At 40.3% G+C, this 24249-nt stretch overlaps 1 protein-coding gene across 4 annotated transcripts in view; it reads left to right on the top strand.

The window, feature by feature from the left end:
* Nucleotides 1-24249, top strand: part of Opa1 (OPA1 mitochondrial dynamin like GTPase) — a 73762-nt gene that overhangs the window by 25603 nt on the left and 23910 nt on the right. For all 4 annotated transcript variants that reach the window (XM_028753760.1, XM_028753758.1, XM_028753759.1 and 1 more), the window contains 17 exons: nt 1478-1564; nt 2140-2253; nt 5885-5965; nt 6086-6160; nt 6830-6901; nt 6984-7083; nt 7341-7471; nt 9620-9692; nt 9793-9865; nt 10659-10774; nt 11502-11566; nt 12234-12310; nt 16719-16884; nt 18789-18941; nt 19191-19299; nt 19895-19974; nt 23355-23495. In XM_028753760.1, coding sequence (XP_028609593.1) covers nt 1478-1564; nt 2140-2253; nt 5885-5965; nt 6086-6160; nt 6830-6901; nt 6984-7083; nt 7341-7471; nt 9620-9692; nt 9793-9865; nt 10659-10774; nt 11502-11566; nt 12234-12310; nt 16719-16884; nt 18789-18941; nt 19191-19299; nt 19895-19974; nt 23355-23495 — 1713 coding nt within the window. The remainder of the gene's footprint in view (nt 1-1477; nt 1565-2139; nt 2254-5884; nt 5966-6085; nt 6161-6829; nt 6902-6983; nt 7084-7340; nt 7472-9619; nt 9693-9792; nt 9866-10658; nt 10775-11501; nt 11567-12233; nt 12311-16718; nt 16885-18788; nt 18942-19190; nt 19300-19894; nt 19975-23354; nt 23496-24249) is intronic.

The raw sequence follows: 24249 nt of genomic DNA, 5'->3' as shown, positions 1-24249 counted from the left end.
ATCTAAGTTGGTACTATCCACCAAGGCTACCTATTTACAAGGTCTATGACTACTCAGGCTGATAAATTTCCACAAAAGCTGCCTGTTTACAATAGCTTATAGCCATCTGTTTCAATGTTTTTCCACAGAGACCCAAGTCTTTGTGTTAGCATACATGTATGACAGACCTAGTGCTGATTTTAGGCCTATGGTTAATTTTAGGCCTTCATTGTATAAGCAGGGCTGCCCCTGACATCTCCTCCCTTCTCTAAGTATAGAAGGGCTGTGGTGATTCTAATCTTTCGAAGGCAGGGATAGAGGCCTGACCTCCAGTAATTGAGGGGGACCTTGTAATGGCTCTGGTCCCCCAGTAATTGAAGGGGACCTTGTAATGACTCTGGTCCCCCGTTGTTGTCCAGTGAGGCATGAGGGCCATACCCATCCCAATGTCTTTTTCCTGGAGAGGGGATACTTTCGACATCAACCCCTATGCAGTCAGGCTTGTCCCTCAGGGGACCCAGAGAGAGATTTTTAACTTTTATTGATATTCCCTTGCAGTGCTTAGCCTCGCAGCCTAAGCAAGAATTCAGATCGACAGTCAGAGGGGGTTCTGGGTGGCCCCTCTCTGATAGGTCTAGGAGCAGAAGTCCCCTCTTTAAGGTTGGGTGGAGATGGGTTTTGAGAACACCCTGGATAGAGTAACAACCTCATCTTGAGTCTTGTGGTCCTCCAAACTAACTTATGATAATGTATCTGAATAGATTTTGCTACCAAATTGTTTACCTGTTGTTTCACAAAGTTAGTCAGCCTATTTAAGGCCCAGGGACCAAAAGAAATAAGCAAAAATAACCCAATTAGTGGTCCCAAGATGGGAGGAAGTAGGGTTGACAACCATGGAGAGGTTGAAAACCAATTCTTGTACCAGCTCTCATCTTTCTCTTTCTCTCTGTCTTTTCTCAGGTCCTTTTCTGACCTTTTTCATGCTCTCTTTAACCATCCCTGTCTTGTCTATGTAAAAGCAACATTCTTCTTTAAGAGCTGTACACAGTCAAGAGCTATACACAGTCTTTTCTATTGTAAAAGAGTAAATCAAGTCCAATAAAGTCCTTTGAAATTTTTGGGAGTCTCTTCAGACAGCGAAACGAGGGATTTCTTCAGATTAGTGATGTCAGTCTCTAGTTATTTGATGTCCTTGTCAATGGCCCATTGAAGATCTGAGTAGTTTAAGTTCCAAGGCCAGCATCTGGATTAGAACTTCTAACAGCAGACATCACGGGTGATTCATTTTTACCTGTGGACCCTGGGCTGGGTCTACATATACCTTAGAAATAACTAGGAATGTGACTCAACACCTTATGCAAGTTTTACTATGAAAACATTATGTAATAAGAAAAAAACCAATGCAAATTTGAATTTATCTACTTTTTCTTTTGGTGTATCTGTGGTCTTTGATTTTTTTTTTCTTCACTGACTTTTGTTCATTTTAATTTTTTTGCAGAAATCTTTGATTGATATGTATTCTGAAGTTCTTGATGTTCTTTCTGATTATGATGCCAGCTATAATACACAAGATCATCTGCCACGGGTAAGGAGAAAATAGACAGGGACCTGCTGTCAGCAGGAGAATTCTCTCCTTGTATCGTAGTAATTTCTGCATTTCCTGGGATACCTCAAACATGAAGCATTCCTTTGTTCTTTATTTTGGGGACCATAAAAGTAAATATATGTGTTTTGAAAGAAAATTGTCAGATATTTGCCATTATACATTCATTATAATGTTAAACTATGTAGGCAAAAGATGTAGACATATGGATGAAATTTAGTCTAACAGAATCCAAAAGTATGTTTGTAAAATATAAACTGACTATGGAAAATATTTGTAGAAAATTAATGATCTGGTTTTAGCAATAACTTTTAATTAACATTGTTTTCAAAACTAAAAATTTGAATATGAATAATGGAGCCAATTAATTCTTTTGCTATGTGTATCTCCAGAGTGCCTACATGCATCAAACTTCATTCTTTATTTAAAAAAATAAATAAATACTTTTTTTGGCTCTAAATATCTTAAAATATTTTTTAAATGATATCATTCAAACTCAACTTAGATTTAATTTGGTATCAGAAAAATACTAATACATGCTAGTTGTCTTGTGATAGGTTGTTGTGGTTGGAGATCAGAGTGCTGGAAAAACAAGTGTGCTGGAAATGATTGCTCAAGCACGGATATTCCCACGAGGCTCTGGAGAGATGATGACCCGTTCGCCAGTGAAGGTAGGAAGGGAGCCCGTCCCACTGATGAACCTCAGTGGTGGGATTCAGACTTAGCTAAAGAGGGGGCTCTCACACAGCATTGGGGATCATTCCCACTGTAGGAATTAGTAGGGGGCACAGCCCGGGGCATCCACATGTCCAGAGCTGAGAGTGAGTGAAGGAAGAGAGGTGGAAAAGGACATCCCAGGCACAGTGGCTATCTAGGTGGCACTGTAAGGCCTCTTGATGTTATCTGGAATAAGACACACAAAGAGGCTGTTCGCAGAGAATGAGACTATTGCAAGTGGTGTCAGCAAATGTAGATAATTTCCTATCATATTTATATGCTGGTTATCATGATCTGTTAAGCTAGAAAAAATGGTAGGAGGAAACCATTACAAGAACAGAGTCACTGAGGTAAAGGAGGTGTGTGTGTGCATGTACATGTGTGCTTGTATGCACTGAGCATGTGCAATATGTAGAACCACTAACAACTCGCCAATGGACACAGGAAGAAAGTAAATGGCTGTAGACTCTTTTATTAAGCAAATATTTATTCAGCTCTTAATATGTGCCAGTACTGACCTACCAGGCATGAGTAAACTTTTGACATTGTGGTATTATATATAGAACACTTGAGAACTGTGCAGCCAGATTACCAAATAAGTAAGCAAATATCTTGATATTTTAACTAAGTTTATGATTTGGTGTTGAGTCACATTCCTAGTTATTTCTAAGGTACATGTAGCCCAGCCTATGATCCACAGGTCAGATATACCTACCTTTAGACAGTGTGCAGTAAATTAAAAAAGATTCTTTCCATAAGCATAATATATATCAACTGTTTATACTATTTAGTATGTTAGAAATGGAGCCAGGAAAGTCCAGTGAGGATGACAGGACACTTGTACGTAGCTAAGGGGGCATTGAACTAAGATTTACAGACCATGAGAGAAGTAGTCAAGTTGCAGTCTGGTACAGTTATCTAGAGGCTAGCTGATGCACAGCTCTTAAGTCAGGGAGGCAGTCCCGTTGGAGGAATAGTAAAGAGGCCAGTGTGCTGGGCCACAGTGGAGACTCTTCAGTGACAGCTCAGAGGGATAATGGATGGCAGGGATAAGCAGATCTGCATGACCTGCTGGGACAGTTTACAGGCTGTGGTTTTTATTGGAAGTCAAATGGGAAGTCAGTGACATCCTGAGCAGACTTCCATCACCTTCAAAAAGACTCTGGCTGCTGTGTTGAAAGGAGATTTTTGGCAAGGTGGGCCGAATCATGGAGATCAGATGAAAGGCAGTTGGATTAGTTGGATAGGTATAGACAAGAAGTATTAGTGGGGTGAAAAGAATTGGTGAGATTACAAAACTGTTTAAAGAACCAACAAGGTTTCTTGATAGATTCATAACAAGAGACCAGTCATCAAGGACTTGAGTTTTGACATGAACAGTTTAAAGAATGTTATTTGCAAAGAAACATCAAAGGAGGTCCAGTTGGGGAGGATATTCAAGAGTTTGATTTTTCTTGCTAAAGGGAGACAATAAATCTGGATATACAGATTGGGGAGTGGTCTGGACCAGAGACATAAATTTTGGAATCAAGATGAAATATCTACTAGATAAGGTCTCAAAGGACTAAGTGGAAATAAAGATGCAGAACTTGCTAGGTTAGACGAACAGGAAGCCAGTGTGGTGGACCGTGAGCCAGAACCATGTCATCAACTAGGAGCCAGGGAAAGAAGGCATCAAAGAGGAAGGGACGGTGAGCGGGGAGCAAGGGGAGGCCAAGCACCAGTCATTCAGTTTACCATTGGGCCGGGTTAAGTGGGTGGGAGGTGAGGAGGCTCTCTGCTTGATTCTGCTTCCCCAGAAGAATATGCAGCCAGGTTATTAGCTGTTCAGATAAAGAAGACCTAGGCAGAAGAACAAAAGCAAAGGCTTTGTAAGAGATTATGGTGACTCTGCTGATGAAGTCAGGTAATACAAAGATCGAAGAGTCAGACTGAAGTCACCAGTGAGGCTGTGAGTATAAATTTAAAGTGAATCTGTGAGGTTGGGGGATTCGTTATTGTTTTTCTTTCACATTCATCTGATAGAGGTTAGTTATTGGAAAATTTAAATCACCAAGACGTATGCTCAGAATTGTGGTAGATACTGAGATAGTGAGACTGGTTTAAAATCTTGAAGTGATAGCAATGTAACTGCACCGAGGTGGAATATTATGTAACTCAAAGTATTCTTTGGGGTCTGACTGTGAGTTGGACTATATAGTGTGATAGTGGTTTCTCCTTCACTGATTGATGGTATTGAGTGTACTGAACTTTATACATCCATTTCACCACCCTCAGTTGGGGGTCTAGTGTATTTCAACTTAGGCACATGAAGCTCAGAACAAACCTGTGCCTCCTCTCATGCATAGTGATCAGTAGGAAAACCCTGGGAGTTCATCTTTTACTTTACTACAGGCACCATAATTGTAGAGGCTGTGTGTGATACTTCAGGAAATTAACTGTCCTGGGAGGCAGGTTGCTTTCAGAGAGACAAGCCATTGTCTTCTGCTTGATAAACTCTTATTTGTGTCTCCTCAGAGCAGTGAAATTGGCAAATCTGGACTTAGCATTTTGACTTCTTTATCCCAGCTTTCTGCTTGGTTTCTAAATATCCCTGATTTGAAGGGACATTGAACATAAGATGAAGGATTAATTTCTTGGCAGTTCATTTTAGCAGGGTTTTTTTTGTTTTGTTTGTTTTGTTTTTTTTTTTTTTTTTTGGCTAGGATTTTAACACCTGAGTTCTCAATTGCTTAAAAACCCTGAATTCCAATTTTTTGTTTACTTGTTTTGTTTACTTATTTTGGCCTGTTGGACAGTGTAATTGCCATAGAGTTTAAGCTTCTTCTATTAGCCCTTTGTCCAGCACCATAAATCAGCAAGTACTCCAAGGAAAATAGCTATAGGACAATCCCCAAGGCCTTTGAGATAGTTCTTTCAGCAGCTGGTTTCTGTTTTCTTATGTAACTTGCTTAGCTTATCTCAGTGTAAGCAAATACATTTTTTAAAGTTAAACAGTATAATGATACCTTGGAATGTATGCACTAAAAGTTAAGGAATGTCACATTTAGAAGCTCTTGTAAAATGACTTGCTGTCACTGCTATTGTTAACGATTTCTCCCCAAGGCCTCTCCTAAGAAGCTTGCTATGACTCCTGGTGGCCAGGGTCAGTCTGTGCTGTGGTACCTTAGCTTTGCCTACGCTCTGCCTGAATGTATAGAGTGAGGTCTGGAGCAGAGGCGCTCAGCCCTGTGGTTCCCCATCTGTAGTGAACTTAGTGAGCAACAATGGCTAAATGAGCTGCCCTCTCCCTGAATTCGTCTCAGGTTAAATGCTGGCTTCTCTTTGAATCCTTCAAGCTGTAGAGGACTGGTTTCTGTTCTTGGTTGTCTTCAGAGTATTGCCCAAAGGAGAGAGGCCAGCAGCACTAGGTCATAAAAAGACTCAGAAGCCACCAGTCCCATTGCGAAGTGACAATGCCGAGCAGCCATGCTTGACTGCAGCTGAGCATAGCATAAAGGTGCAATGATTGGCCCTGTCTGGACTGTCCAGGTGCTGTGATTAATGTTACTGTAAGTGTATCATTATGTATGTCTGTCCTTCCAGGTGACTCTCAGTGAAGGCCCTCACCATGTGGCCTTGTTTAAAGATAGCTCTCGGGAATTTGATCTCACCAAGGAGGAAGACGTAAGTAGACCTCATTTCAGGTTCATCCGTGTCACCTTATAACCCTGTGTTCTCTAAGACAGTGAAATGGAGAATTTGTCATGAATACTGTCTTAGGACTTTGTTCTTTTCCATTAATAGCTTGCAGCATTAAGACATGAAATCGAACTCCGGATGAGGAAAAATGTGAAAGAAGGTTGTACTGTTAGCCCTGAGGTAAGGCCAGCGATTCATTTCAGCATGATTGGGGGAAATGAAGTTTTTATGGATATTAATAATATGGATATGGATATTAGTATGGTATTTAGATTGTGGCTGCTCCAATATGTATAGATACTTTTTTTTTTTCATTTTTAATTTACTTTTCTTTTTTGAGGCAGAGTCTCACTATTCAGCCCTGGCTGGCTTAGAACTTATTATGTAGACCAGGCTATTCTTGAACTCACAGAGATCCATCTGCCTCATAGATGCTGGGATAAAAGGCATGTGCCATCACACTCAGCAGATTTTTTTTTCTTTCCCTTTTTTTTTTTTTTTTTTTTTTTTTGGTTTTTTGAGACAAGGTTTCTCTGTGTAGTCCTGGCTGTCCTGGAACTCACTCTGTAGACCAGGCTGGCCTCGAACTCAGAAATCCGCCTGCCTCTGCCTCCCAAGTGCTGGGATTAAAGGCGTGCGCCACCAACGCCTGGCTAGCAGATTTTTTTTAAATGTTCTAAATAACATATCATTGTAGGGTGAATTTTCTAGAATAATTTCTGTGGGATGAAAAGAAGATAGCTCTTTTCTGAAATAAATATCTAAATGAAAAGAGAGAAAATTAGCAGAATATTTAATATTCTTAAGAAATTCGCTCCACAAGAGACTGATCTTTCTCTTTCTGAATAGACCATATCTTTAAATGTCAAAGGCCCTGGGCTGCAGAGGATGGTGCTCGTGGACTTACCTGGTGTCATTAACGTAAGTACATACGGAAAATACGTTCCATTTTATTCCTCCTGTGGAAGCTATCTGTAATGACTCTTAAAACCTTTTCTTCAAGACCGTGACATCAGGCATGGCTCCCGACACAAAGGAAACTATTTTCAGTATCAGCAAAGCTTACATGCAGAATCCTAACGCCATCATCCTGTGCATCCAAGGTAAACCCCAGCAGATTCTCACTGCCCCATGCTTCCTTCTTACACTTGAAGCATTGCAGCAGCACATACCTGTAAGCACACATGACAGACATGTTCTCACCTCTCTTGTTCATTCTGCCAACAAATGGGGTTTAAGCTGGGTAGTTTCTGATATTTTTCATCACTGAAATTTTTATTGGCTCCATTCATAAAGTAAACATGTTGAGACTAAAGGTTTACAGTCAGTGATAATCACAGTGCTGTTTTTCCTTTTTCAGATGGATCTGTAGATGCTGAGCGCAGTATTGTTACAGACCTGGTCAGCCAGATGGATCCACATGGAAGGAGAACCATATTTGTTTTGACAAAAGTAGACCTGGCAGAAAAAAACGTAGCCAGTCCAAGCAGGGTGAGGGCAAGTTCTTTATTGTGAGAATGAGTGAGAGAGAGGGAAGGAGGGAGAGAGAGAAAGAGAGAGAGGGGGGGAAAAAGAGAGAGCAAGCATGCACAGGCTATTTTTTTCCCCATATGGGTTCTGGGATTTTCAATTAGGTGTTTGAGTTTTCAGAGTGAGTGCTTAACCAACTCAGCTATTTCCCTAGCGTTGAGAATTTAGGCTTTTTCTGGGTGCAGGTCTGACTTAAGACATACTCTTTAAGGTACACAATGGTAGTTAAAGAAGATTTGCTTAGTTCTAAATCCTTGCACTACCATTTGCTAGCTGTGTGATCTTGGAGTAAGTTATTCAGCTTTTTGGTGCTTTAGGCTCCTCGTCTGGTAGGAATGAAGACATTTATGATATGATCTCATAGTTTGTGATGAGTTAATAGTCAAATAATGCACAGTAGTTAGAATGGTTCCCTGGCACCAAGTGTTACGTACCTGACTTGTTTACAGATGATGAATTCGTATTCTATAGTTGCCTGTAGAACAATGCTATTGGGTTCTCATCCTCACTGCTACTGCATAGGATGTCTCTTTCCCACTTTATACCTGTGGGACTTTGCCTCTCTGTCAGGGTCCCCAGGAGCAATGATTCTTTGACGGACCCCCAGGGCTTGCCACATAGTCATACTTGCCTTAGAGATGCATTACAGAGCCATGAAGGAGAAGATGCATGGGATACAGTCTAGAGGCGTCCTCCTCGAGTTTCCAGGAGCCTTCTCTCAGAGACAGAGCCAAAATTTCAAATTCTCAGAAGAAAACTAGTTAGCACATACCACATTACTTATCCAGAAATGCCAGACAAAGGAAAGCAGGCCTTTTGTGTTGTCCCCTCAAGCCTGCTGTGGTAACTTGTCTTTGAGCCTCTACTCCCTCTGCCTTATCTTTAAGAGCAAGGCAGTATTGCTATGACAGTGTTGATCCTCCTGTGAAGAAGGTGAAGCAAGGCAGAACAGTGTGTACGACCTCCATCTCTCCCCGTGTTGCTTTCATTCCTTTCTCCTCTGGGATAGTCACTTCGAATCTCATCTGAGATGCAGTGGAAGCTTACTTCAGGCCTTTCTGTGGCAAAGACCTGAGTTTTTAGCCCAGATTTAACTTATCTTTCCTGGGGTTAATCTAAACGGGCCTCCAGAAGTAGAAATTGTCACATCATGTGTGAATGATGGGTATATGTGAATATGCACTTTCCTGGATCCTGACTCCAGTGTTTATCACACTCAGAAAAGGATTTTTGTCCTTAAAAGAGTTGAAAACCAAAATATGTTACTTTAAGTAGGTATAAGAAGAAAAATGGAGCCGGGCGGTGGTGGCGCACGCCTTTAATCCCAGCACTTGGGAGGCAGAGGCAGGCGGATTTCTGAGTTCGAGAGTTCGAGGCTAGCCTGGTCTACAGAGTGAGTTCCAGGACAGCCAGGGCTACACAGAGAAACCCTGTCTCAAAAAACCAAACCAAAAAAAAAAAAAAAAAAAAAAAACAAAGAAGAAAAATGGATAAAAAGCAATGTAACTTGGTTAGAATTAAGATATTCAGGGTCCACAAGATGTCTCAGCAGGTAAAGACACTGTAGCAAATCTAACATGAGTTGGATCCCTAGAAAGAGAGCTAACTCCCACAGTTGTCTTCTTATCTCCATAAGTATTCCCACACATACAGAGAACAAATGTAATTCTTTAATTTCATACAAGAGTTTAAATTTTCAAATATTCAAAGAAATTATAAGGAAAGAGGAATAAAGCAATTTTTGTGTGCCTCTCTGTGCTAGCTACTGCACTAAGTGTCACTATCTCAAAATCTCTATAACCTTGTTTTTAAATTAACTTATTTGTTTAAGGTCACATAGCTAGTAAATGGCAGAGGAAGAACCCCAAACAAGGTCTGACAGAAGCACTGTGAATCATTCCAAGTTTTAATCTTGGTATATACATTTTGATAAGATATTTTCAGTATATCTAAGGTAAATAACAATAAGAACAAATTTATATACTTTTGAGTACTGGTAGATAATACATGTCTAGAGTTTTAACATTTTGCTTCCTAAATCGCATGTTGTACTTTTAAAACTGAAGTGAGTCTATATTTCACATTTATTTTTCCAATTTATTAAAATAGATCCAACAGATAATTGAAGGCAAGCTCTTCCCAATGAAAGCTCTGGGTTATTTTGCTGTTGTAACAGGAAAAGGTATGTAAAGATGGATTATTATAACTTACTTTTAGTTTTTGTTGTTTGAGATAATAAAGATTAATTTTCTTGATGACAATTTGGTCACCATCTTTCCTAGGAAACAGCTCTGAAAGCATTGAAGCTATAAGAGAATATGAAGAGGAATTTTTTCAGAATTCAAAACTGCTAAAGTAGGTGTCATATTATAATATTCAATGACGTTACAGTGAGAGCTTGTCACCCTGAACTACTTCAACTTTATTGATCATGTCTTGTAGCAGTTAGCTTACTGTTAGCCATTTATCCTCATAGTGGTGTGTATCTAATGGGGCTGTCCTTGAGTACTTACTCTTGGGAAGCAGTTTATCACATGGTACAGTAGACTGCCTCTGTGGATGTGGGCACAGAGACAATTCTTATACCTCTTATGTTGTTTTCCCTAGAAAGTGATTTTTTAATTAATGTTTTTATTTTTTAAATATGTATTCACATTCCTCTTATAGTAATAGAAAAAGTTGAGTGGGAGGTGGCAAGAGGATATTCCTAAATAGATACTGGAAACATATGACAGGAAAGTTAGATACGGAACCACAAAATGAAATGGAAGGACTGAAAGAGCAATTGAGTTACACGGAAAGTTTCTATGCCTGCCTCAGATTGGTCCAGAAGTAAGAATCGTTCCTGCAGGCCCAGCCCAGGAGTTCTCTTTTTATTGGGAAGGAAGCCACGAGCCTGTAGAACTGTACTGTCCACTGGTGTGCTCACTGATCATGTGCACTCACCACACTGACCAGTGTCTCATAGACAAAAGCCATCCCCTCAGCCACGCTAGTCACGGGCTTCAGAGCTCAGTAAGTGCTTGCCTTGCTGGACAGCTCAGATAAGACCCATCCTCTTCCTTGCAGAAACCCTTTCTGGGTAGTGTTAGTGTGAAGTAAGTGCTCCTTTGTCATTCTGACACACTTTAGCTCTGGTCTCCTATAGGACAAGCATGCTAAAGGCACACCAGGTCACCACGAGAAATCTAAGCCTTGCCGTGTCAGACTGCTTTTGGAAAATGGTTCGAGAGTCGGTTGAACAGCAGGCTGATAGTTTTAAAGGTAAGCTGGCTTCTTAAAATAAGCCTACAAATCCAGTCATGTGACAGTTGACAGTCTTCCGAATTCAGCAGATTTTTTTACTTCCTTTCTCAGTCTACAAGTACTTGATTTACTATTGGACAATATATTGAAAATAGAGAGGTGCAAACCTTCCCCTGTACAAAAACTGATTTTCCCTGTCAGAGCAGCAGGCTTGCAGTAGTGTTTAGAGAAAGCTCAGTTGGCTGTAGAGAACATGGGTCCTCCCTTACAGGGGAGACTCTGGGAGTACATTGTACTGTTTGCCAGGGCCCACCCTCTGCACCATTCTGTAGCTTCATCCATTGGAAATAGGTTCTTTCCTTGCCCTTGGGAATTTACTATTCATTCTACTTAGAACCACAGCAAGTTTGTGTTATCTTTATTTCCATTTCACAGAAGAGAAGGCAAAGATGCAGAGTAACTTATCTAACCAGTGTCTGTAGCATTAGACCCAGGATGTAAATTACATTGGCAGACCTTGTTTTCCTAGCAGTGGCACTACACTGCTACAGCTGTGGAATTGTAAAATGAAGTACATAAAACTACAAGTAAGGAAAATAGTTTAGACAACTGTAATAATAAAATTCAGAATGTCAGAGCAGACACCCTCAGAAACTTGGCTAATACAGAAGTTAGAGAAGTAGCTTTCAACTACTGTGTCTGAAAGACGGAACAGTTGGACCTGAGCACCTTCCTTTCTCCACAGCAACACGCTTTAACCTAGAGACGGAGTGGAAGAATAACTACCCTCGCCTGCGAGAGCTCGACAGGGTAATAATCCAAAGGCCCACAGTCTTGTATATACTTTAATTTACTGTGTTCTTTCAGAGTTCTTTGTGACCTGGAGAGCTAAATTGCTGTGATTTTAATGACGATCACTTAGGAATAGTTGTCTTTTCTACAATAACTATTACAACATTTTAAAATAATTAGGAATCATAAGATATAAAACACACTAAAATGTTTTCTGTGAAAGTTATGAATATCTCTAGTAGTCTTATTGATATATGCCTATATAATATAATTTTTGGTTTTAGTTATATATTAGCTTTTTACTTTCTTGGTATTTACCTTGGAAATAAGGTCCATTTAATGGGAACTAAATATTAAAATAGCATTAGCTATAAGACCTAGCATTAGCTTACTATTACTGATCACTGTATTGTGTGTTGCTTCTTTAGCCATTGTTATGTGGAAATGTTATGTTTAAAAAGCTGCAGTGAGAATTGAAAGGGTAGACAGTGTGCTTGCTTCTCAGTCTTTATCTGAGTAAGGATATTCCTAAAGGAGACTAGAAGGTCATTTGTTAGTCTTGCATCTTCAACCCAAAACTTAGCCAACCACTCTATCTGTGCTCTCCTTTTGGGTATCTCTGAAGGACATGACAGGACAAATATAGTGTCTTATGATAATGCTAATTTGTATCTGTGTTGCCTAGAATGAACTATTTGAAAAAGCTAAAAATGAGATCCTCGATGAAGTCATCAGTCTGAGCCAGGTTACTCCAAAGCACTGGTGAGTGGTCATCTTTTTCTCAATGTCTTTTGCTCTAACATAGAGGAAAGCAGTGGGTTTCTTGCCTGTGTTCCTCCTTCAAAGTGAAGTAGGCCAGAGAGTGAAGTGTGTCTCCTTGAAATATAGCTGCAGCTGTGGTCAGTCAACTGAACATCTGCACAGTAGCTTACTCAAGGGTTCTTTTGAATCTAGCTTTGTCTTCAGCTTATCTTCTCCTGGTTCTTAAGAGATACAGACTTGTGGTTTCTCTAGAGTAATTTACACATAATTTCATAAAATTGCCACAAAATAACTTGTCAGGACTGGTTATTACTAATGGAGAGTAGCATCCTAGGGAACCTTGTTCTGTAGAGGAAGAGTAGTATATGCTTTTAAGCTCTCATTCCAGAGCAGAACTGGTGATTTCTGTAACCTGTATGTGCTGAGCTATGCACAATAACATTTTTTTAAATTTTACCTGCATGTGTCTGTGACCCACAGAGGCCAGAAGAGGACGCTGGACCTCTAGAACTGGAGTTGCTTACAATTGTGAGCTGCCCTATGGATGCTGGGACTAGAACTTGTGTCCTCTGATATAGCCACCAGTGCTCTTAATCATTGTGCTGGCTCTCCAAACCCACTATATGCTACTTTTTTTTTTTTTTTTTTTTTTGCTTCCTACTTAGATTTCTTTTTTAAGTAGTAAATTGATCCCTTTGAAAATTTCTCATATGAATCCTATGGGAAGCTATCATCTTCAATTTATGTTTATTTAAATATAGGCATTCTTAAACTTATTGGAACAGGGCATTAAAAGCAAATAGACAGAACCAGAGACAGTAGCAGATATCTGTAATCCCAGTACACAGGAGCCGGAAGGAGGAGGAACACAAATTCTCAGGCTGCCTGTACTCCATGGGTAACCTTGTAGCAACAGCAAGACAAACTACATGTAGTTCAAACAAACTATATACAAAAAGTTCGAGAATTTTTAAGTGTATTTTAATTAACAAATTACTCATGCCTCGGTTATCTTCTAATAAATCTGTGGTATTTAAAAATATGTCACTCTTGACATAAAATATCCTTATCACAATTCAAGATAGGTATAGGTAGGTAGGTAGGTAGAAAGATAGTTTCCCAGTACTTTTGTTTGCAGACTATCACACTGAGTCACAGCACTAGCATCTGGTCCCTGAGTTTGGATTTGTTTTCACCAGTTTTCTAGTCTCAGCACCCTTCCTTCCTCAGTGATGCCCCCTCTTTCTTAAGGTCATCAATATTTGCCAAATATTTAATCTCTCCTTGTTAAGAAAAGATATCTGATCTTATTTTTAAAAATTGACAAATCAAACATATGTGACACAAACTATTGTGTTTCTTATTTATATTTTAAACCAGTTCAGTGACTTTGTGTAATTGTTAGCTCTTGAAATTTCAAGAGATACAGATATATAGATATCTACCTAAGAAAATTTAAATTTAAAATATATGTTAAACAAAAAATAATAAAAATAAAATATAAAACTATGAGTAAAATTAAAATACTGTATGTAGTCCTAGTTGCCTTCCTAGGTTGTATAAGGATAATGTACATAAAACACAGTTTATAAATCATAATTAATGGACTGAGTGTCCAGTCAGTGGTAGAGTGCCTGCTTAGCCAGCCAAGGCCTGGGCTCTCTTCAGTACCACCAAAAGGAAAAAACAGCCTATAGCTGATAATATTATTTATGGTAAGGAAAATGTGATCTTTCTACAAACTATTATTTATTGTAAATAAAATTAGCATTGTTTAATACACAAGGGACTTACAGAGTTGTGAAAGGATAGCCAGTGATACTTCCTTGGAGAAGACACAGCTGAGAACTACAAGGCCTGATGGCCAAGAATCCCTGGCTACCTGATCACATGACCTCTAGCCATTCCCAGCCTTCACTGTTCATTCTGCAATGGGTTTAACTACATTATACTAAAGATAGTTCAGTAGCATAGTTGAGATCACGTTAGAGCAGTGGTTGTCAGCCTTCCTAATGCTGCAGCATTAAATACAGTCCTCATGTTGCAACCATAAAATTATTTTTGCTACTTCATAGCTAATTTTGCTACTGTTATGAGTCATAATATAAATGTTTGATATGCATATAATGTTAGGCTACCCCTGTGAAAGGGTCACTCCACCACCCCAAGGAGTCACACCCCACAGGTTGAGAACTGCTGCCTTAGAAGTTTTCGTTAGTATTACTTAATGGCGTAGTGACATCACATGGCACTTTAAGATGGATGAATGCCTTAAATCTGTGAATTATTGAAGTCCTAGGACTACATAGTAAGTGTCCTAATGGGATAATTTATTATTTACTTACAGACATTCTGTATACTTTAGTCATATTTTAAGAAAGGAATCCTGGGGTTCAATTTGAGATATAATCTGTTACAGTGTAATTACACACAATGCATTTGTCCAGCAATGTACATGATCTTTAAATTTAGCTACTGACATTAAATGAGATACTGGTGTGTCATTAACACATAACTATCTTTTTTAGCCCAATAATTAGCTGATTTTATAGAAATACACTCTAATGGAATCCAGTATTGTGGTATACATGCAATTTTTGATGAAAAGTATTAAGTTTACTTTGATTAGTTTAAAAGATTAAAACAAAAGTGGGAAAAAATAGTTGAATCCCTTAATTCAAATGTGAAGAGTCTGAAATTTATGGTATCATAGTGTGAAACTTAAAGAGTGGATTGGTGTTAAGTAAAGACGATAGCAAGGGGATTGCAGAGCCAGACAGTAAGAGGAAGAAAGAAAATGTGGATGTTTGTGTCCTCGGCTTTCTCATAGAGACAGAACAGGAGCTGTGAGCAAGTTTGTTAAGGCTGTTCAAGAGGAGAACATGTAAGCAAGGAAACACGAGGTCATGTGACTTGAACATGGGCAGTAGTAGTGCAGGTGGGAGAGAGTCTTGCAGTATTTGAAGTGTGACAAAGCAAATGGAATTGACAGGTACTGACCGGATATGTAAGTCATAGGGAAGGAGATCTAGTCCACCCAGTCATTCTACCCGTCATTAGGTGGTGTGTCCTCTTTGTGGGGACTGCACAGCACCTGAACACTAGTGAGCAAGCAAGGTGAAGCCAGCTGCTAGGCCCAGTGTGGGCTGCAGGGATGTCTCAGATCTCACTGTGGTGACCCAAATGATCACACTGTAGCTTTGGTTTTCTTGTCAGTTTTTGTTTTGAGTTTTGTTTTGTTTTGTTTTTGCATTCTATAACAATAGAACTTATTTCAGTGGAAGCCAAATAAATACTTTCTTGAGATTTTAAGTATTTTCATGGTAGAAATGGTTGTCTTGCCAGGCAGTGGTGGCACACGCCTTTAATCCCAGCACTTGGGAGGCAGAGACAGGTGGATTTCTGAGTTCGAGGCCAGCCTGGTCTACAGAGTGAGTTCCAGGACAGCCAGGGCTACACAGAGAAACCCTGTCTCGAAAAAACAAAAAAAACAAAAAACAAATTTAAAACCTTTCGGCCTCGGACTCCGCAGTAAACATTCAGAGCGTCTGTTGGGATTTAGTAAATGAGCACATGCGAATGCACTCAGATAGACACGTCAACTGTAAACCCACTAACAGCCTGAGAGTTGAGACAGAGCTGTGAGTGGAGAGCATCTGGGACCCTCCTTCTCTGCTGGCGGGAATTTAGCCAAGGGCTGAAGGGGGTGCTTAAAAACTAAACAAAAAGCTGCCTCAGAGTCACCATTCCAACCTTAGATGAGTCCCACAGAAAGGGAAACCATGCATCCTCAGAGAGACTTGTGATGATGCCCACAGCAGCTTGTTTGAAATGGACAGCAACTAGAAATCGCCATGACCACCCAGGAACGGGTGGACACATACGCCAGTGGACACAATTGATGGTGCTTAGCAATAAAAAGAAGTGAAATAGAACTAGGTGTAGTGGCACAAGTGTTTAATCCCAGCACTCAGGAGGCAGAGGCAGTTAGATCTCTCTTTCAACGCCAGCCTGGTCTACAGAGTGAGTTCCAGGACAGCAGAGCTACACAGAAAAAACCTCTCTTGCAAAGCAAGCAAACAAATGAGAAGTAAAATGGTAATACACCACAGATTTTAAAATAAGTATGTTGGGTGAAAGAAGGTAGGTAGACCAGTACATGCTATGTGATTACATTTATGTAAAGGTATAGAAAATACAAAGTAATGTAATAACAGCAAGTTGTGGTTACACATCTAATGAGAGACGTTTCTCTTGGTTCCTCTGAATCACAGATGTATACATATCCCAAATTTTCAACCCTTCAAGTATGTGTAGTTAATTGCTACTGCTAGTGATACTTCAGTCAAGCTATTTTTAAAACGTTTAGTGCTATATTGGCTTTCTTGAAACTTCTTTTCAATTTCAGGGAGGAAATCCTTCAGCAGTCCCTGTGGGAACGAGTGTCAACACATGTGATTGAGAACATCTACCTTCCGGCTGCCCAGACCATGAATTCGGGAACATTTAACACCACAGTGGACATCAAGCTTAAACAGTGGACTGACAAGCAGCTTCCTAATAAAGCAGTCGAGGTTAGGATATAATGTAAATGGGTAAGAAGCATTGTCTGGAGGCTCTAGGTGCTGTGGCTTGTGGGTCTGTCTGCCTCACAGTCACTGTCTTTCTCTGGAGCCATAACACTTCATGTGTGCTCTGCTCCTGCTTCTCTGTTGGAGCTAACCTTGGCATTGTTCTCATTTGCTGCTAACAAGAAAGTTTACTAATCAGGATGCCTAAAGGCCTTGCTTCTCCTGCCAGAGATAGCATTTAATAACACCTCAAAGCTGGCCTGAAGGTGAAATAGTTTAATCCTTTGAATTGAGCTTCTGTAAGGTGTACCTTTACATAGACTAAACATTACTGCTTTTACATTTTCTCCAGGACCTATAACACTTACATATGCATTAAGTCTGGGTCTTACTAGTTTTGTCTAGGAATCATTTCCAAAATAAAAGCACCTTAAAGAATCCATTTCTGTCCTGTGGTGTCTTTGCCCGACTACATGAAAACTGACAGCTGCCCTACTTGCTCAGCCTTCCTGCCAGGGTTGCTGTCAGGATTAGTGAGTTAATATATAAAATACTCAGGAAACACCTAGCCCATTCATAGTAACCACTCAGGATTATCTGCGTTATCAGCATTGGTCCAGCATCTCGTTCCAGCTGAGAGCCAGTTTGCCTAGACTCTGAAGAGTTGCTCAAAAACTTGGGGTCAATACTAAAAGTGATTTTCTTTTTCATACCTGCCTTGGCAATGGCATTGGCTGTCCTGCCCAGGGTGACTTCTTCAGCACTGTTCTCACCTTCCCAGGCCTCTAGAATGGCTATGCATATCTGCTCCCAGCAGCCCTTGCAGCCTCTGCCTACGTTGCATGTTCTGAGCTCTGGTCATTTCTTGACTTTCCATGAAAATAATTGGAGAGCTGCTGCCTCCTCACAGTGTTCTGGGTGTGTCCCGAGATGGGACATTTGCAAATGGCCAAAACTTGAGCGGTGAAACTAGTCATCATCATCATGGTACCAGTAATTCTGTCTTTCTGCTTTCTGCCCTGGGCTTTATGTTGAGGGAAGGAGTAGAGCCACCGAGGATCCGAAGCTGCAGGTTCATTCCTGTCTCACACGAGGCGTGGTAGTCCGTGCCTGTAACCCTAACACTGGGGAGGCTTTGCCTCGAGTGCACAACAAACAGAACAAACCCCCACCCACCCACCCACCCACTCCTACCCCGATCCCCCCACCCCCACCATCTAGGTGTACATTCAATTGTGAATACTTTTGCCCTGTGGTCTTCCTTCCACAGTTGAGATGAATAAAAGTTATCACAAAGCTGAATCCAAAATACCTTGTAGTACTTGAAGCTTTGATATGAATCTTTGCTTGTAGGCACAGCTGTAAAGACGACTGGCTCAGTAAGTAACAACTTCAACTTGGAGTTGTGTGGCAGCAGCAGGCAGGCTCAGATGTGTTACTGCTTACAGTAAGGAAAGTAAATGTGTTGGCAGACTTGGGATGTAGGCCTCACCTAGAGGAGCCAATCCTGCTCAGCTTAGCAAGTGACGTCCTGTCGAACTATGACTTGATTGTTTTCAGGTATTCTCAAGCCCTGGAGGTCCAGATGTGTTTGTGAAATCTCAGTTTTTAAAATCGGCAGCATTTTTTTAACAATGCCTCTATGTGTTACCCCGCCTGTCTTAGAACTCACTCTGTAGACCAGGCTGGCCTTGAACTCACAGAGATCACTTGCCTTTGCCTCCTCAGTGATGGGATTAAAGGCGTGTGCCACTGCACCCAGCTGTGTTGCCTTTTTATTAGTGTGCACACATTTATGACTGAACAAGCGTTTCCTGATAACAGTTTCATGGTTTTATGATAGTTTTTCATGTTGCATATTTAATAAGAGAAAGCTCTATAAATATAGCCTTTTCTTTTATATCTAGGTTGCTTGGGAGACCCTACAAGAGGAATTTTCCCGCTTTATGACAGAACCCAAAGGAAAGGAACACGATGACATATTCGACAAACTTAAGGAGGCTGTGAAGGAGGAGAGTATCAAGCGGCACAAATGGAACGACTTTGCAGAGGATAGCTTGGTATGTACAGCTTTGTCTAACTTACATAGTCCTATGTGCTGCCTACGCACCTTTACAGCCCTCGGCGTGTTAATTTCAGCCACAAGAGACTCCACTTTATTTGTCCGATAAAAAACTGACATGCAGCCAAATAAAAGGAGCTGCTGCCTTTCTGTGGGAATAACCTACTGCTATTTGTTATGTTTGATACTTACTAATCACTGACACATGGACCATAAATTAAATGTTTTTCTGTCCTGACCATTTCAGAGGGTCATTCAGCACAATGCTTTGGAAGACAGGTCCATATCAGATAAGCAGCAGTGGGACGCAGCCATTTACTTCATGGAAGAGGCACTTCAAGGTCGTCTCAAGGATAGTAAGTAGGCGAGGGAGCTCTTGGGTTATAAGCATTGTAAAATACAATCAGCGGGCCAGCGAGATACTCAGTGGACAAAACACTTGCCATGAGTCCCTGAGCCCACGGTGGAAACAGAGAACAGACTCCCCAAAGTTGTCCTCTCACCTCCATTCATGCACTGTGGTGTGTGCACTTCCAAATTCACGCATATGTCATATATACAGATACACAGTTCATTAATTTTTAGTATGTAATTAACATTTCAAAGCCTTTTTCCTGAATACAGTTGAATATTTATATGTGGGATTTTTTTTTTTTTGGTCAGTTGCTTTGTGACTCATAAAGAGAATAATTAAGTTGGATACCAGATATTTATATGTATCCCTACTCAAAGGAATTCTGTAAACAATTGTACTCATAGAGTTTAACCACACAGTTATCATACCTTTGCCATACTAATATCAGAACAATCATATAGATTGTCTCTTTATTTTAATTAATTTTATATTACTACAGCATTTATTAATAATAACTTATGAACATTGTTAGTTATAATTCATAGCCTTGGTAAGCAATAAAATTCCTACTGAATTAATTTTTATCTTTCTTGTAGCCGAAAATGCTATTGAAAACATGATTGGGCCAGACTGGAAAAAGAGGTGGATGTACTGGAAGAACCGGACACAAGAACAGGTAGGAACACAAACACCTGTGTCCTCGTGCCGGCGTTTTGCTCATGGTTTATATGGTTTGGTGTTGTGGTTTTCTGTAGACCTGGCTGGCCTTGAACACACAGAAGTTCTGCTTCAGCCTCTTACTGAGATGACAGGCTACACCAAAAGACTCTTAACACGGCAGCATGAACACCTATGACCACAAGGCTCTGAGGTGGAGACAGGAGAATCTCTGTGGCCACTGGTTGCCAGCCTGGCTCCAGGTTCACTGGGAAAGCCTGTTGAGGGGAATAAGGTAAAGAGTAACAGCGTAGGGCATCTAATGTCTTCCTCTCACCTCTGCATGTGCCCACAGTGCTAGTAATCACACATGTGTACACAGTCTTCTCATGGCTCTACAAGATTTTTTAGCATTTTATTTACATTTCTAAAATGCAGTTAATCTGTTTTATTAAAAGATTAAAAAAGAGAAAATGTACTTCCTTTGTGGTGACTGCTTTGTTCATTTCAGTTCCCTAATTGAGGTTCAAAAAAAGAATAGTTGGGCTAGAGAGATGGCTCAGTAGTTAAAGCACTTGCTGTCTTATAATGGGTGGGTTAAGTCAGTTCCCAGCACCCAAGGGACAGCTCACACCCAACCTGTCTGTAACTCTAGTTCAAGGGAACTGACTTCCTCTTCTGGCCTGAGGGCACCAGACATACACATGGTGCACATATCTACATGCAAACAAAACACATGTACACAAGGTAGGATAAATAAAATCTTTTTAAATAAAAAGCAGTTGTAAACAAAAACATTAAACAGAATCAAAGGATATGTGACAATTGTGGTTAGGAAGAATACAGATTTTTTTTTCTAATATTATCTGTGGATTTTTCTGTTGGATGCATATTTAAACTATTTTATATTTTTGTAGTAATTTTTGTTAATGTGCATACAAACTAAATATGAAGCTTTAGAGAGGAAGTATGATAGAACTCGTCCTTTAATAAACATTGAGTGAGCACTTCAGAAGAACAAAGTGGCAAAGCTAAGTGTAAACAACTTTAAAAATTGAAAAACTGGAGAAAAATGTGTGTCATCCCCACAACCCTTTTTATTCCCTTACAGCTGTTTGTTTGTTTGTTTGTTTGTTTGAGACAGAGTTTCCCCGTGTAGCCCTGACTGTCATAGAACTAGTTCTGCAGACCAGACTGGCCTCAGAATTCTAGAGATCAGCTCACCTCTGCCTCCTGAGAGCTGGGATTAAAGATATTCAGTTCTTAAAGGGAAGTGCATAAATAGAATATAGAATATAGAATCAACATATATAAATGATTAACGTAATAAGAGGTGGTATCTAGTCCACTTGCTGTTTTTTTTTCCTGTGTTCACTGAATCTGCTTAATTAGCAAAAAAGATGCAAAATGTGGGAAAGAGAATCAAATACTCTCAAAGAACATACCCTTTTTTCTTTGTTTTTATTTACATTTTAAATAAAATTAATGAAATATATGATTGAAGCTCTGCTTCTTTTCCAGTATCGCACACTTCTTGTTTCATTAGCTCCCTGTGTTAAGTGACATGACCCTGAGTCAGCAGCACGTCTGTTCTCACTGCTGTACAGGTGGGCTGAGAAAAGAAAAAGAGCTTGCAGGGCTCTCAGTCATAGGAGTCTGGCCTGAGCACAGGAAGAAACAGAAACACCTGGTGTATAGCAGATAATGTCAACATTGGGCCTCCATAACAATCGATTGACCACAGTGCTTCCTCTAGTAACTACTGGTACATAGACTCTAAGCAAACAGAGAGATGAGACAACTCTGGTCATAGTTGGATTTCTCCAGAATCCTGTAGAAGGAGCAATAAATTCATTTCAAGGCCATTGCAAAGGATCTGTGCACCTAGAAGAGGAATCTGAAAGCCCTTCCTAGATGAGCCTTCTCCCCTACCTCTACCCTAGGTTGGGGGTAGCATATGAAAGATTCAGGCTAGTGGTTTAGATAGAGGAGAAAGGACACCAGGACCACCTGGGAGGAGTTTGTGTATCAGTTTTGCTTTTTCCTTTAAACTTTCACTGAATCCAGTTCTCTTTCCCTAATCTTTCGATCCTTCCACTCCCAGTTAAAGAGTACTCCTGTGTCCCTCTTACCTAGGAGACTGAGTGGGAAGAATAGTTCAGAAGAGGCGGAGGGGAGCCCAGATCAGTTTAGATAGCTATGTGCAGTGTCTTCTGCCTTCATGAATGACAAGACTTAGCAAGGAAAGATTTTCCTTTGTTAAAGATGAGAAACCCAGGGAGAAACCTGGGAGATAATAGCTCAGTGGTTAGTCGTCCTTTCCACTCTTCTGAAGTTTAGTTCCCGGAACCAATGTTCCAGGGATTCTGTGCTGCCTTCTGGCCTGTGGGCACACCCACACTCAGGTGGCAAACACATACCCACCCACACACAGGCACACAAATAATAAAAACGTGTGTGTGTTTAATTAGAACCCATTCTATTTTATGCCTTTATGTAGCCTTTCTGTAGTTGTGTAGGAAAATCCCACTGTGTGAAACATTCTCACTGTCTCAGTGGAACAGATAGCCAGGGTAAATGAGAAGGTTTCTTTGAAAGGGTTTGCAGACAGTGGATCCGTGATGATGGGAGTGTCAGTGTGAAGGCCCAGCCCTGCCCCCACACATTCTCATAGGACAGAGCTGTGTGAGTGGCCTGGGAGACTTGCACTTTGGTTCACAGCTGCTGAGTTGCAAACTACAGTTCCAGGCAAGTTTTCTTACAGACTAATGATGTTACTGGTGATGTGAAGCTCGTGTCTTTTATCATCCATGTCAGAATAAAGGATTGAAAAGTACAAGATAAACTGAGTTGGACAATGTAAGAGTCTGATTTTGAAACTAATATGTATATTTTCTTCCTTGCTGAGATTAGTACATAGCAAAGAAGAGGCTGGAGTGAATTAAGAGTGCTTTAGGAATAGTTTAAAGTATGAATTCTTTAGTGGAAGAGCTTCTTTTGAAAAGCATCAAACTACTCACATGATATTTCATTGGTTAGAACAGAAACAGTTCACAAAGTCTAAGTCCGTATAGACATTTATAGAATGTTGCTTTTTCCCACATGGACCCACATAGACACTTTGTCTTACACAAAAATTATACTCTACAGTCAAGAATAAAAGTCTGTCCTAAGGAGCTTGGTGCTTTAATTTCACCAATAAAACACTGTGCCATGAGTAAGATTCTAGGGCTGATCATTCATAAGACAAGTGGCTCTATGTTCATAGGCCTCCTAGTTTATATCTTACTGTAATTAACAGTAGTAATGCAGTGGTGATACATTTATTAAAATGGGCCTCTGTATCCACAAGTACGAAGTTTGAACTGTCTAAACAGCCTTCTTTTTAACTTGTTAAAGTGTGTTCACAATGAAACCAAGAATGAATTGGAGAAGATGCTGAAGGTTAATGATGAGCACCCGGCTTATCTTGCAAGTGATGAGATTACCACAGTCCGGAAGAACCTGGAATCTCGAGGAGTTGAAGTCGATCCAAGCTTGGTAAGAAACTTGTCTAGCGACCACAAGGCCCTGGGTTCAAGCTCCAGCTCAAAAAAAAAAAAAAAAATTCCAAAAATACTAAAACAAAAAGCAAGAAATACCATGGACAGCCAGATGTGGTGACAGGTGCAACGCTTGGAATCTGGATGCAGGAGCTGAAAGTTATCCTCTGCTCCAAAGTGAGGCTGGAGTAGGACTCTCTACAAGCTCTGTCTCAGAAAAAGAAAGGGGATGGAGGTCCGCTTTCTAAATCAGTGTTCCTTGCAGTGCAGTATTCCTGCCTCTGATGAGTTACAGAGAGATCTGAGTGCCAAGTTCTGCTTTGTTCATGTGCACATTTACTGCCTTAATGATAGTCATTTCGAGTCTATGAAGAATAGCAAGTTAACTTCCATTTGCTGCTTACAAGGGAACTCCATAAATTCAGACTTAGAAATTTGGGTTCCTGCAGAATGGATAAAAGCCATCCAGACCTTGCCTCAGCCCCGTTTTACAGCTTTAGAATACCACAATTCACCTTTGTCTATATATGGCCCATTCATATAAACAGATAGTTATGTGTGTGTTGGGGGAGTAGGGGGGTTGGTTTGTTTGTTGGTTTGTTTGTTTTAGATGAGGTCTCACTATATAGCCTTGGATGTCCTAGAACTCACTGTGTAGGCCCACCAAGCTGGCCACAAACTCAGAAAGATTCGCCTAAGTTCTGTGCCAGGATTAAAGGGGAATGCCACCATTCCCAGCAACATAGGTAATT

Source organism: Grammomys surdaster, unplaced genomic scaffold, assembly GCF_004785775.1.
Source record: "Grammomys surdaster isolate TR1022 unplaced genomic scaffold, NIH_TR_1.0 125956, whole genome shotgun sequence".
In the NCBI taxonomy this organism is placed as follows: domain Eukaryota; kingdom Metazoa; phylum Chordata; class Mammalia; order Rodentia; family Muridae; genus Grammomys; species Grammomys surdaster.
Note: the sequence above shows the minus strand (reverse complement) of the source record. Positions and strands in the feature narration are given on the sequence as shown.